Below are 14,895 nucleotides of genomic sequence, written 5' to 3' on the forward strand. Positions count from 1 at the left end.
AATTGTTTGTTTAAGACATTCAAAAGCTAATTTAGCCGTCACATAAATTTAAAAACAACATAAAAGCCATATACACAGCAAAATTCTTGCCAAACAAACACTCCATCATGGGTGAAGGAAGATGTTCGATTGACTAGTCTTACACAGCATTAGCCAGGAGAAAGAAACCAAGAAAACAGGAGTACTGAGCTTTGTATGAAATTGGCAGGAAGAATATTATGGACAAGGAGGTTTTGATGACGGAAGACCGCAATATCAGATGGTGGTTCCTTCAGAAGTAACAAAAGTTGCTGAAAAACAAGCCAGGTTATGTAATAGCTTTTCTTACGTACGTATTTATTTTGTATGCAATTAACCCCTCTAACTATAATATTTTATGTGGAATTTTATTACCATTGCTGTTTCCAATACTCCTGTACGGCTTGCATATGTCAAAATATAAACCTCTAGTCTTTACTTTGGCTTCTAGGTTCTCGAAATCCTGCTAAGTTAAAACTCCGTTATTCCTAAATGGCATGCATAATTTTCGTAACTTAGCATGCTGAAGGAAACAAATTCACATTTTTGTGTCAAAATGAATTATTTAAGACATTTGAGCTAATAAGAAATTTTTACATGGTAAAATTGGCGGAAATAGTAGGCATTTTATTGAAATGCCTCAAGATTTTCTCAGCCATTTCCCTTGTGCGGTCATCCCCATGGTGGAATGCACTGATTAGTGTTGTGGGAAACAATCTGTCCTCCGATATATCAGAAATTGTTTCAATCCCACCTTTCAAGAGGAACCTATCTATCATCCAAAATGATTTTTGCAATAGGCCTTCTTCTTTGTGCTCCTTCACAATATTTAGGACATGCTTGATGGCATGCATATCAGATAAGATTTTCACACTCTTGTCCACATCAACCTTGTCATCCAACAGTGTACATAGTGCTAAAACGGCAGCCTGAACCACCTCCACATTGTCATGGTCTAAGCAGGACAAGAGTCTGTCAATTGCATTAGCATCAATCAGGCAAAAGGTGTCTTGTGAAGAACAAGCTCCTCTATGAACTGGGCAAAGCGGGATCCTTTCGTCCTTAAATGAGCTGCATGAGAAAAACTTGATCAACATGAAAGCTTTCCTGTACCTGTTTTTCTTGATCTTGGGTGGTTTTGAAAGAATGACTGATTGCTCCGACAGATTCTTGAGCCCAAAAGCTGACAACTTCTGAACTTCATCGCTGGATGTCTTCATGATCAGTTCAGTAAAGAGTGATGTGAAGTTGTAGTCTCTCACTAAAGATAGTACTCGATAATCATACAATGTAGTTGTAAATCTCACAAGCGTGCCCACAAGGCCTTCAAGATAAGTGCTTGCATATCTGCTTGCCCTTGTGCCTGTCCTTTGTATCGAAGTGATGCTTTCAATGATTTTTGGGACTGCGTTTTTATTGAGCAAAGCTAGGTTGAGTGTTATGTTTTGATGGGGAAGCTTAGCTAGGAAATTTGCTGATACCGCATGCTTCTCAGTGATAAGACCAACTTCGGTTGGATTTGCTATTAAGCTCTCTGGTTGGCCCTTGGTTTTGCATAGTCTGTCTGATAGAGTGTGCCCCATAAATGATGCGAGGATCATGAGCAGTTTGATTGATACAATCCCAAGTTCTTCATTCGGGTTGTTTATAAGCTCAGTCAGATTGTAACTAGCTTCCGTTCCTTTGACCACAGAAACAATGGTAGCAGATGCTTTGGGGAACTTCAAGAGGCATAACAGGATCCTGATGAGATTGATGCTGAAATCTTCTGGAGTCGAGTTTTTTATCCACAAGATGATGTTATGGATAATGTAATCTGAAGCCATTGTGTGGCCATGGACATTTACTTGGAGATTCTCCAGCTCTACTCCGGACTCAAATATATTTGCAAGTATTGCCGCAGCCTCATTCTTTGAGTTTACTGGTTCATCATGAATTGTTCTTGCAAACATCTCTTCAACCATGATTTGCACAATCCCTGCCTCCAAAAGTATTGCATGATCAGGTTGGTAGCAAGTAATTTGTCTCAAGGCTTTAAAGGCTGCACTTCTGCTGAGAGAACTGCCACCGCGTACCATGTTGATCAAAGCTGAAGAAGCCGTCTCAGTGATATAAACTTTGCTGTCTGGACCAGGACAATTTTCACCAAGGTAGCATGCCATCTCTATTTTCATCTCTACACTACCTGTTGGTTTAAACTTTGCACAGTTTAGTTCGCATGCGTAATGGATATTTTATGTCGTACAAAATAATGGCCGTGGCTCCCCTTAACAAGACTTGCACATAGCCACCAATTGATGGGAATTGGAGTTTGGGAAGAAAGGAGCTGGAAATTCAGTAGCTTCAGGCCAGAAAGATATGGATATTGTGGAGGCAGACAAAAAGAATCATGTCTAGCGCCCAATGAACATGGATAGTTGTGGCTAAGCCAGGTTTTATGTGTTGCAGAAACCAGGAGTATTGAATGACTTGATCTACTATAATATTGTATATTGATAATTGTTTCCCAACTTTGTTGCTTACGCTACCTAAACTCACGTATAGGGATACAGGTTGAAGAACATTTTAGTATCTTATATTAGTCTTCCTTTGTCAGATGATAATGTTTTTGGAAGTAAGATAGCAACGAATTCTCCAGAATATTTTGGATATTACCTTCTGTAAGATGGTTTAACAGTGGTCCCCAGTACCCGTTTTCTGCCATGAGTTTAATGTTATCTGGTGATTTTTCCAGATTCTTTAAGATTTCTTGAGCTGTTACTGAAGTGTATTCATCTGTGGATTGCCTGTACGTTGTTGTTATCAACATCAGGATGCCTCCAGAAATCTTGGCAATTTTGATACAGAAAAACTGGCATTTGGAAAGCTCAAGCAAAAGTGTGGCGGATGTATGCCTAATAGGCTGGTTATTACTTGAAAGCATCTTTATTAGCTTTGAAATATCAACCACCTTGGAAACAGTTTCCTGCACATAAAATAGCCGGCAAACACATTACTGCTACAATTTGTTTTGACAATGCACATAGTTCTTCTCGAACATTTTTTATCCTCCCCTCCAAAGTTCTTCAGACAATTGGATGGGTAACAGCATATTTGGTGGAATGGGAAATACAAGAGATTATTATGTTCTAATAACTATGTGCATGTAGGATAAAAATGCAAATCCTGTGCAAATAAAAGAATGAAGAGGAGTACTGGATAAAAGATGCTCTAACGTTTGGAGACAGCAATAGAACACTACCCTTAAAAGAGTTCCTTATTTTATTTTGAGATCTAAAATTATATGGACCTTTTGAATCTACTCTATTGTCTTGAAAGAGTAAGCAACTGAACTTTGTCCTGATCTATCATTTCTTATTGCTAGGAGGATCAGATTTGTTTTTCCATTAAGTTAATTGAACTCTGGTTTTAATAAATGAGTAGAAGCATCATAGTAACACAAATTCACCCTGAAGCTACACAGACAAAATGATGGAAATATTCCAAGTTAAAGGAGAAGAGAAGATCACCTTGCCATCATCATCAACCTTGGCTAGTTGATTCAATAGCTGTACGGTTGCACATCTTACATCTCTACTTTTATAATCCAAAAAGTTGGCAAGCAATGGAATGATCCCTATACTCCGAATTTGCACGCTCTTGTACTGATTGCTTTGGCACATAGCATGCAGATCATCTAGTGCTTCAAGTATCATGTTCTCACTGCTTGCCAATGACAAAGCTGCCCGAGCAACCTTCATCCTTGCTGCGTCATTTCTTTCCTTCCATTCATCTATGGTTCCTTTCAAGGCAACATTAGGGTTCAAAGTTTTGCTTCGCAGCCTCTGCCCCGACTTTGGGCAGGAAATTTCCTCAGGGATCTCAAACTTACTAAACCACTCACTTATAGCTTTCCTTTCATATGTAACTCCGCTTTCTATGGTTACTGGATCATCCATGATCTTGTTTGTCAGAGGGCAAAAGAAAGTTTCATACAGAGGCTCCAGGTACTGAGCCATGTCTGGCAAGCGTACCAAAGATACACCACTCCAGCTGTCGCAGTTTGTGAGATTTCTGCTATTTGTTGTTCCAATGCTATTGTTCACAGAGAGATTGGATGTACTCATGGAATCTTCAATATCAATAGAATACAGATCTTTTTCACTTTCTATTGACTCCTTATTCGACATATCCTCCAAAGCCAGCTGTTCTCGTCTGTCAAGCTCTCCATGCTTTGAACCTTGATTTCCAGTAACTACAAATTTAGCATTTTTCATTTCTTTAGAAAGAGAACTAGTGGCAATTTCTGTATAGTTTCTTTCTCCTTTTGTTGATTGTGGTATCAAACTAAGGTCTTCCCCCATACTTTGAATGACATGTTCTAGCTCTTCCACAATAGTACTTACGCCTGCACTGTGAAATTTTTGTGCCAATTGTTGGCATTTGTTAGTGAGGTCTTTGGCCAAATCAATTCTTCTAGATAGAGACTTCAGTATCTCTATTGTGTTTGTTGGATTATTGCTATCCATTTTTAACTCCATTATGACAGCAGAAGCCCGATAAAGATAGGATCCAAAATGCATGAAAGCATCCTGTTCTATACCTATGCACACCACCGCTTCTATTATTTCTGAAATAGAAGCCAACAATGATTCAGCCACTTCAATGTGCACTTTTCCCCCCTCCTGAAGCTGGAAAAATATGGAATTGTTTTAGCTGGCTAATGCAACAATTATCTTCGACATTTAAGAACTAATGCATAGCAGAATCGTTTCTTGTTAAAGTCACAGGATTGTGCGTTTCGTGTTTTAGTATTGAACTCAAATAGCATATGAAATAGGACTCGAACTTAAAAATGCAGAAACATGTCATTTGAGGCAAGCATAAGTCCATTTATTCTGATTTTTCTACAGAAACATAAGGGGTTTACAATAGTTAGGGAATGAAAAGTATAATCAATCTAGTCTCTCCTTATCGTATTCTGTACAGCAGAAAGATCATTTGAGCTTTAGTTCTTAATCAAATAGACAAATTTAGTGAACATCAAGGGTAAGGGTTTTGTTAATGCTGAATTCAGGTACAGTAAGGACAGATTCAACTGAGATCTGCACTTGAGATTGACACTAGATGTTCAAGGAATTGATAGAAGGCATTGCATAGAGTACATTCATAATTAAGCTTCTTCCTCCCCCTCTTAAATCGAAAAGAAAGAAAAATTGCATTACTGATAGAAACCTATCTACCCTTGCTTCAGTGTGCAAGCATAACAGAGTTCCTCTTGCTTAAGCTGCATGGAGAAGGATGGTCAGCTATTGTTAGCATTACACACCACTGTTGCCTGTTATTCAATTCCCTAACAGCTGGTTTGCACCTACTGTTTTCTAGAAAGGCTACAGCCTGCATAAACTGTACTTAAATCAGATTTATACCAACATCTACCAATATCTTTACTTATGATTTCTTTAATCAGATTGACCAGTTTGAGTCTCTGGTGAAATATAATGACTAAATTAGATGGGTACAAAATTCAAGCAATCAAAGACAAGCTGTTAGAAGTAGACCTGTAAGAACTTACAAGGAAGTCTATAATCTAATTCAAGTGTAGTAGAATTTTAACATCCAAAAGCTTATAAAGCCTGGAGAAATGGAAACCTTTCCACCAGTTCCATGATAGCAGTATCAAAGCATGTAAGGAAATTCGTTACCGACAAGGAATGATACATACCAACAGCCATTCTGAGCCATCTCCTGGCATGACCTTCCCACTCTGGCAGCGTGGAAGCTTGAGTTGCATGTTCTATCAAGTCTTTCTTCTCTCTTGTTGAAGGGGGACTATACAATTGAATTATTACAAGTGTTATCATTGAACCGGTCAATGAATTCTTCTAGTATATGTCTACCGTCTTCTTACTGAAAGCGATCCAAAATAGAAGACTTTGTTTTACTAAGAATATAATTGTCATATTGCAATGCAGGGATCATGTAGTGTCAGATAGAGTTTGTTGTTAAAAGCTTTTTGAAAGATTTTGAGATAGGAAGGAAGTCATTGACTTCAGATGATTACTTGGTTATATAAAATTTGAGTAGTTGGTGTTTTTTTCTTCCAATGTCATTTCAATTTATTGACCTTATTGTTATTTGGTGAATGCAAATAAAGACGGTGAAATCAGAGGTGCATCTGTCGTACTTGGTCGCAGGAAAAAAAAGTAGATAGAAGTGAACAAGGGTAGTCAAATCAAATGACCTCTACTAAGGTTGTATGGCTTCTATTTCTCATGCAGAAATGTTCTCATCCCTAAATGTGCTTTCAGGATGATGTTTAACATACGTTGTAAGTAGACAAATTCAACAACGTTTGATGGACGTCCCTCTCTGTTGTGGTCCTGTGGAAAAGAGACCTTTTCAATTAGGTGAGATGGTGCTATCAATTACTAGTGTTATTGGACATAATATAACACACGTTTTCACTTTTCAGTTCCCTAATATTGACTTGTTTTGTGCATGAAAACAGAGGGAAAAAAAAAAAGGAGTAAGACCAATGTTAGTAGCAAAAAGATACTTTTTCTTGATACTAGTAAATCTGAAAGCTCAAGCTATCTGTTTTCTTGTTCTAAAGATTCATGTAATTTGAGAAAAGGTTTCTAAAATTCTGACAAAAATTAAGAAAAACTGCTATTATCGAAAAGGCGTTGGTCTAATGGTTAAAGTTGAAACTTTAAAAGATACAGGTTCTGGATTTTAATTTCCTTGCCCTCTCCTCACTTCTCAAATTCCATCCTTCCCCTGATAGAAAAAATTTTTTTTTTTTTAAAAAAAAAGCTGCTATTTACGTTTCCAATTTTGAAAATTCCAACTATGACTATACCCAATTTTTGCAATAATTATGATTATATGTAACTTTTACGTGTTTGAAGTTTAGAAATGCAACAAATGGGGAAACGTATCTCAACTGTGGGGTTAAGTTCCCACATCGCTTGGGGGGGTTTGGGGGGTTTAGTAGTTAAGTGCTGCGGAGCACTTCAAAAGTTGCCGGCTTTTGAAGTGTCTTCGCAGAGTCCATTTATCGAAACACTCATACAAAAAACTGTGAGTTATGAAAGGGAAAAACCTGTCTCGGGGAGTCTGGGGGGTCTTTATCTCTTAGCAGCGGGGCACCCTGTGGGGTTAAGTTCCCACATCGCTTGGGGGGGTTTGGGGGGTTTAGTAGTTAAGTGCTGCGGAGCACTTCAAAAGTTGCCGGCTTTTGAAGTGTCTTCGCAGAGTCCATTTATCGAAACACTCATACAAAAAACTGTGAGTTATGAAAGGGAAACGTATCTCAACTATAGGCAAGCCCAAAGCAAACGCTAGACAACACGTAACAACAGGAAGTGTGGGACCAATGGGCTTTGAATTTTTTGTGACTGGCCCAAAATAAAAGCTAAACCACACGTATCGCAGGAAGTGAGGAGCTTGTGGGCTTTACATTTATAGTGTGGACCGTAAAATTTGTTTCGTCATATGGGTCGAGCTATTTTTTTTTTTTTTTTTCACAATCTTATCCACAAATCTGGTTCAGAATTCAGATCTGGGCAAATTGGTCCGAAACACAAAGAATAAGGGGAAAAAAAAAAACAAAATACCAAATACACTATTTATTTTTATCGGTACTATTCGCTTTCTAATGTGCCTAATGCAAATGCATCATAGTCTTATTAAGAGCATGGCACCGAAGGATAATGCATTTGTAGTTTTGAAATTGGTTATGGAATGAGTTGTTTTTTTTAAACTTTTAGTTATATTTCTAATAGATGAGAAATAAACTACCATGCAATCATAAAAAACAAACCAAGCAAAGTTAAAAAAAAAAAAAAAAAAAAAAAAAAACCAGTCTAAAGTGATAGGGTAATGGATCATAATATTATAAGGCAATGTTCAATTATTTACATTCGTATTATTTGAGTTGCCTTTTCTTTTCATTGAGAACATCTACTATCTAATCATTTAGAACCAAAAAAATAAATATAAACTAAAGTAACTTGCTTGCCGTCCACCTTGCCTAAATTATCACTAAATATTTGACTAAACTAACTTAGTAGTTTGCAATAAAACTATAGCATATAATGATGATAGCCAAAATTAGCAGGTACTTATAGTTAAAAACATGGCACTTCTGTATGTCCCCATGTATAAATTAACAAATATAGGCCCTGTTTGGGAAGTAAGTTTTTTGGGTGTTTGTCTAAAACTTTACTGTAGTTTACTGTATAAGTTTTTTAAAAAATTTTTGAAGCATGTAATTTTTGAATATTTTGAAGTGTATAATTAAAAATTTTAAAAAGTTTTTTAAGATTACTGTAGTTAAAGTTTTTGAAAAACTTGTAGCAGACAAACTTGGTAAAAAACTCAAGTGACAAACAGGGCCATATACTTGTGTGGGAAGAGGTTGTAACACTAGCAGTGCACTTTACTTTAGACTGGGCAAGATTTGCTAGTCAACAGCAAGAAAAGGGGGGAGAGGGGGAAGGATGGCCCTTCTAACTTGTTTGAACAATAGCACCAATAGTACAGCTAATAGCAGTAACTGTTACACTGCTCCTTCTAATGCTATAATCAACAATATCCGGAGTAGATTAATGAAAGTAGTGTTTTAAAGATTCTAAACAATCTAAACTATTGTCTTAATCATTTTTTTTTATAAATGAAATAGAAACTGTCTCTCCGACAATTCATCTAATAGGCAGTAAACAATAACAACAGTAGTTCAAGACAAACCTGCAAACCAAGACCATCGTGAATATGTTATTATTTGTTGATCTTCAAAATCTGTGGCAAGAGATAAATTATCTGATGAATGCAAATTCATAAAAACAATGATACAGCAAACCTACAACTAATTATCTGATGAAAACAATGATATAACAAATAATTTTTTTTCCATATTGTTATACATTTCTATCCAAATGCAATAAAAAAAAAAGGGAAAAATTAATCAAATTACTGGTGATTCTCTATCCATGCAACATTTATTTTGTATTTTGGATGCAAATAAAACAAATAGAAATTTCCCTTACCAAAGAGCACTGTGAGCACCAGTTGATTAATACTGGTTGTGAGCACTTTTTTTCCAAGAAAGAAACATGTGTCTGAAAGCTTCCAAAACCTTATCGAGGTTATGCTTTTCATCTGAAACTGAACACTAATTAAGAAACACGAAAAGAATCTAAAATCAAAGAAATCAAAAAGACCCAAATGGAAGATTGCAGGCTTTTAAGGCTTCAACTCATATTGTAAGAGTGAGATAGCCATTTGAGTGCCTTTCCAATTTTCTGGCTCATTTAATTGTAATTGAAACGGTAAAATGAGTGGTAAATTAATGTAAGGGTTAAAGCTGTTTGAGTGCCTTCCCAATTTTCTGACTCATTTAATTGAAATTGAAATGGTTAAATGAGTGGTTAATTAATGTAAGGGTTAAATGTATCCATTGGAAATTACTAAAAGCTGTGTGTATTTGTACCATATGCATCACTGATTTCAACCAAGCACTCATGTTCCTAAACCAACTTTCCATGGTTAAACATATACCAAAGACACAGTCAAGTGGTCAATTGCAAATGACAATTATTAGTGAAGATAGTGGTAAAACAACAAATCAATCAAAGAATGCCAAATCAATTTAAGTTATGCCACATGGCACTTTTTGGTGAAGGTAGTCCACAAATCAATCAAAGAATGCTAAATCTGTCCACATGGCACTTCTTGATAAAGGTAGTCTTAGGTTTTTATATAATAGTTAGATGTCCAGTAAATTAGGGAATGGGATGACATGTACTCAGTGTATATTGCATTCTTTTTTATTTTGAAAAGTGGTAGGCTCAAGAGGAAAAATAAATCATAAACGACAATAAGTAGATGATAATTTGTTAAATGAGTAAAAGTAGTAATAACAATTAATACGAGGCGATACTTAACTATAGCATTTTTCAAAAAATGTCAGACACTTCTTAAACTTCGTTAATGCAAAAGAAAAGAGTATTTGAAGTTTTTTGAGAAGTACTAGGGAGTGAGAGGAAGGACAAGGAGTGCTAGTTATGATATGCTTTTTAATTTGTGAATGGTAGGTCTCCCAAACAAGATTTTGTGTTTGTCAATTTATTAAGTTCCATGTCATAAATATCTATATTTTTTTGAACTCATATTCGAATACTAACCAAGCAATCTATTAACATTACGTTAAAACTTATTAAGAATTTTAATCTAATCGCAGGTTTTAAATCAATAGACTCGATTACCTTTTTGCTTATTCAACTTGGACTGAATTCTGATTAAGCAAACCATTAATTAGACTCATTTAGATCTTCAGGTAGTAAGTACTACCATGATTGAAAAATATCTGTATTTCCATGATAGACACGTGGCCCCAATTTATGAATAAGGTGCCGTAAACGTTTTCCATTCGCCACAAACATCCAATTATTGAAAGCCATATCTGAGGCAAAACAAATTTATTTCACGAATTCTCGGGAGAAGGCGATGAAATTTGTCATGTCCCGTTGGGTTTCTGGAAAAGATTTTTTGGTTTCCAACTACCTCTCTACGTTTTAGTTTCAGCTATTTTTGGCATCCCTTTATTTGATTTTCTTATTCCTTCAAGAATTCCAAAATTTTGATCAAAACGCGTGAATCCCATCTCAAGAATATATAGTTCTAATCACGACTAACAACATCGTCAATCTTATTGAAAACAAATTTTCTTGGAATTTTACCAACCATGGCCAAAAATGATTCTGTTGTTCTCGTAGCTGAGGATGTTAAGGACCCCTTATTACAGTCGATGAATAGTGATCATAGCAGCGATGATAAAGAGGAAAATGGTGAGGAGTTGCTTAATGGAGCATCGTTCATTGGGGGAGTTTTCAACTTGTCGACAACCATTATCGGTGCTGGGATGATGGCATTGCCTGCTACAATGAAAATTTTAGGCCTTGGCCTTGGCATTGGGATTATTGTTTTTGTTGCAATCTTGACAGAATTGTCAGTTTCAATGCTGTTAAGGTTTAGTAAGGCTGCAGGGTCAACTTCTTATGGAGGTGTCATGGGACGTGCATTTGGAATTGGTGGGAGAAAGCTTCTACAAGTTTGTGTTTTGATCAATAATGTTGGTTTGCTCGTTGTTTACATGATCATTATCGGCAAGTCAACGTGTTTCCGAATGTTATGAGGTATTTATAACTGCTTGAGTGCTTTCTAATTGTGGAGAAATAATGGGATTTCGTGCTTTATTTGCATAGGTGATGTGCTATCAGGGACGTCCTCTAGTGGAGTTCGTCATGCCGGGGTCTTGCAGGGATGGTTTGGAGAACACTGGTGGAATGAAAGAGTATTTGTGATTCTTTTGACAACTCTTTTTGTGTTTTGTCCATTATGCTGTTTAAAGAGAATTGGTTAGTACTTATATGTCTTTCAGAATTGTTTCATTTGCTTGTTCTTGAAGTTGATTTCTTAAATCTTGTAAAACTTGTCTTCTTTTTGTCTGTAGTTGAATTCAAATGTTTGATTTGTTATGCCTTATAGGCGTTTGATTTGATGCCCTCCTATAATGATGAGAATAATTGCTGAATATATTGTAAACATTTTGAGAACCATTATGATTGGCTAAGCTCCAAATTAGTTATCTCTAGTCTTGCCGATTTATGGTATTGCGAACTGTCCTTTTTTGGTTAATCTCAGGATCATGCCTTATTCCACGGTGGATACCGAGGAATGCATACATTTAGTTTCTGCGTGTCACTTCTTTTTTACGTAAAGATGAACAATTTTGCTTAAGAAAGATGCCTTGGAGGTTGAAGTTAGATATGAGTGCTATTCAATTTCTAAGAAGGTTATTTGTTGTCAAATTCAAGGATTTGCAATTGTTATGGAAGTAAGGAGTGAAGCTTTGGTTTCTCATGTTCATTGTTTATATGGCAGATTCATTGAGATTTACGTCTGGCATAGCAGTTGCCTTGGCTGTTGTATTCCTAGTGATTATAGCAGGAATGACAATTTTTAAAGTGGTGGAAGGAAGTATCGCAATGCCCAGATTGCTCCCTGATGTCACTGATATTAATTCTGTTTGGCAACTCTTCACAGTAGTTCCGGTTATTGTTACAGCTTATGTCTGCCATTTTAATGGTAAGTAACAACGCTTGTTGACATCAGCAGACAAACTTCACTGTTATATTATGCTTCGTTTCAGTCCTTTTTGAGAATAGAAGAAATGAGTACAAGCCAATGTGTTCATGGTTTGCTTGCTTTATTCTAACGGACAGATGTCAGGTGTCATGCTTATGTTTTTATGACAACTAAAGCCTAAAGCCTATCCGCCAACACTTGGGTAATCAAACCATTTAGTTAATCTGGATTAGTTTATTTTCTGTTGGTGAATTCAAGTTGATGCTCTTATTATTGGAATGCAATTTTTCCTTTTGCACAGTACAAATACGTAGATAAGTGGAAAATATCTCCTTAAGGTTTCCTGTTAATCTGAGTGGATGGTTTTACTTTGTTTTGATTGACTGTTTTTAGTCTAAGCTTTGCTTGCATGATTGCAATGGTACTGATTTTACTCTTAGGGGATCCTTATTCATGCCTTCAACAAAATCATGTATGAACTAGCTTGACTATAGCACAATTTTGCTTTGACTTTAGCACCCTGAGACTTTTCTGCAGAACCAAGATTTAAGTGCCAATACATTAGCTTCAGAATACTGGACATGTGTGAGGTTACCACTGGCGCTTTCTTGCACATTTGATGGATAACTTGTATCTCAATAGCTTTCTGAATGTCTCGAACCAATCAATGTACTTGAGAATCTTCAATAACAAATGTAGAAGTTTTATTTGATCACCAAAAATCTTGAAATCTAGCAGATTCCAGCAAAGAAGTTATCTGTAAGTAGTATACCTGGTTTGAAACCAAAATGCAAAGAGATGCAGTTTTGTTAGGCTTCTATGAATCTGTTATAGGATTTTTAACATGGATCTGCCATGAACTTTGAGGATATAAACTGTTATTACGGTAAGAGCTTCACAGATCAGTGTTTGCCCTGTTGATTTGTTTGCTTTTCTTGATTCCATCACTGACAGCACTACAAAGGACACAGGAAGCTAAAAAACATTTTGAGTTGATGAATTTTGAAATTTTGGCTAGCCTAGCTACTAGCAATTTATGTAGGGACGATTAAAATCTTTGACTAAGAATTAAACTGAGATAACTGCTAATGAATTTCTGCAGTGCACAGTATCGACAATGAGCTTGATGATGATTCTTCAATACAACCTATCGTTCAGACTTCACTATTTGTATGCTGCATGATTTACGTCATGACAAGCTTGTTTGGGTTCCTGCTTTTTGGTGATTCCACTCTTGAGGATGTGCTAGCTAACTTCGACACAGACCTTGGTATTCCGTATGGCTCTCTGCTCAATGACATTGTTCGTGTCAGCTATGCTCTCCATCTTATGCTTGTTTTCCCAGTTCTATTCCACCCTCTTCGCCTCAATTTGGATGGACTTCTGTTCCCATCTGCTGGGCCTTTGGTCCTAAGTAAGCGGAGGTTTCTATTGGTTACAATGGGGATGATTTTTGTTGTGTACTTGGGTGCCAACTTTATTCCCAACATTTGGGATGTTTTCCAATTCAGTGGAGCAACCGCCGCAGTTTGCCTTGGTTTTATCTTTCCTTCTGCTATTGCTTTGAGGTAAGCACTTTTTGTTTATAGCATGGGGCCTTTTGTACTTTCCTGTTCTATCAATGTTTTTGCTGTACTACTGGACATTCCAATTACTGACTTGTTCTAGCCAACAAGAAACGGATTTGTCATAAAGTTATTGGCTACTTAGCTGGATCCTCGCTAGTTGTGTGTGAATATGCACTACGTACTTCATAGCATGCTCATGAGTGAACTAAATCTGGAAATGACAATTAATTAAGTTGCATACTCTTCTGGGTCGTATGATTATAAAGCTCTGCCAAGTAACGTATTTCGGTTAAGCCCTCTAGAATAGTTATTGATTTTCTTGAGACGATTGTGACCTTTCTTGATTCTGAATCTTAAATCTTCAAGTGTAACTTCCTCCTGTAAAAGGAATTAGAAAAAGATAACCTATTGATTGCTTAACTTCACATTCTTTTGTCAATCTTTTCAAGAAATATATAACTCTGCTCTAGCTCACCTTAATTAAGACTTCTAGTTCTCATCGTTACCATGTCCTGTCTTCTGCTCTCCATGCTTCAGGGATGTTCACGGCATTGCCACTAAGAAGGACAAGGTCTTGTCTGTTTTCATGATTTGTCTAGCTGTATTTGCTAACATGGTCGCTATATATAGCGATATCCAAGCATTATTCAAGAAGAATGCACTTCCGAGGCAGCGACATCTCACTTGGGGCTACAAATAGAGAGTTGCTAGAGCACTTTCTGCAATAGTATTGCATCATATAGCACAATTTGTTTGAATATCTCCAGTGTATGGTGTTGACAAAGAGTACAAGTATCAATTGGGATGCCGCTGTACGTTGTTGCAGTAGTGAATCCATAGTTCACAACTGGAATCCATAGTAGTGAACGGTTTTTGTCTGTCATTTCTTTTCCTTCCTTTTTTTTATTAATGTAATGTTCATTTGATTCGTGATTGGAAACCCTATTTCATTACCTTCTAGTATTACTCGATCCAATTTTTGGGTTGAAAAAAGTTGAAATGTCAGGTAACCATTTTCTAGAATTCCATTCGGTGCGGAAAGACGATGTTTACTTGAAGCAACAAATCCAGGAAACATGCAACGATGCACAGAAGAACAATGATTGTAGGAGGACAAATTCTTGGTAGAAAATGATCCAGAATCTTGAACGAAACAAAAGCCAAATTTTTGTTTGTG

The 14,895-nt window shown here is 36.5% G+C and overlaps 2 protein-coding genes across 2 annotated transcripts; one reads left to right on the top strand and one right to left on the bottom strand.

Annotated features, from left to right (window-relative positions):
• Positions 1-561: 561 nt before the first annotated feature.
• On the bottom strand, positions 562-6,105 carry LOC113716989 (putative U-box domain-containing protein 42). The gene is made up of 4 exons (XM_027241599.2): positions 5,723-6,105; positions 3,528-4,688; positions 2,674-2,983; positions 562-2,203 (listed from the first exon to the last, which is right to left on the bottom strand). Exons 1-4 carry the CDS (start codon positions 5,789-5,791, stop codon positions 612-614), a joined length of 3,132 nt encoding a protein of 1,043 aa, XP_027097400.2. The 5' UTR covers positions 5,792-6,105; the 3' UTR covers positions 562-611.
• Positions 6,106-10,423: 4,318 nt separating this feature from the next.
• LOC113716385 (amino acid transporter AVT6A) lies at positions 10,424-14,741 on the top strand. Its single transcript, XM_027240690.2, has 5 exons — positions 10,424-11,168; positions 11,268-11,420; positions 11,947-12,150; positions 13,253-13,718; positions 14,256-14,741. Exons 1-5 carry the CDS (start codon positions 10,748-10,750, stop codon positions 14,416-14,418), a joined length of 1,407 nt encoding a protein of 468 aa, XP_027096491.2. The 5' UTR covers positions 10,424-10,747; the 3' UTR covers positions 14,419-14,741.
• Positions 14,742-14,895: the final 154 nt, after the last annotated feature.

Source organism: Coffea arabica, chromosome 11e (assembly GCF_036785885.1).
Source record: "Coffea arabica cultivar ET-39 chromosome 11e, Coffea Arabica ET-39 HiFi, whole genome shotgun sequence".
Classification (NCBI taxonomy): domain Eukaryota; kingdom Viridiplantae; phylum Streptophyta; class Magnoliopsida; order Gentianales; family Rubiaceae; genus Coffea; species Coffea arabica.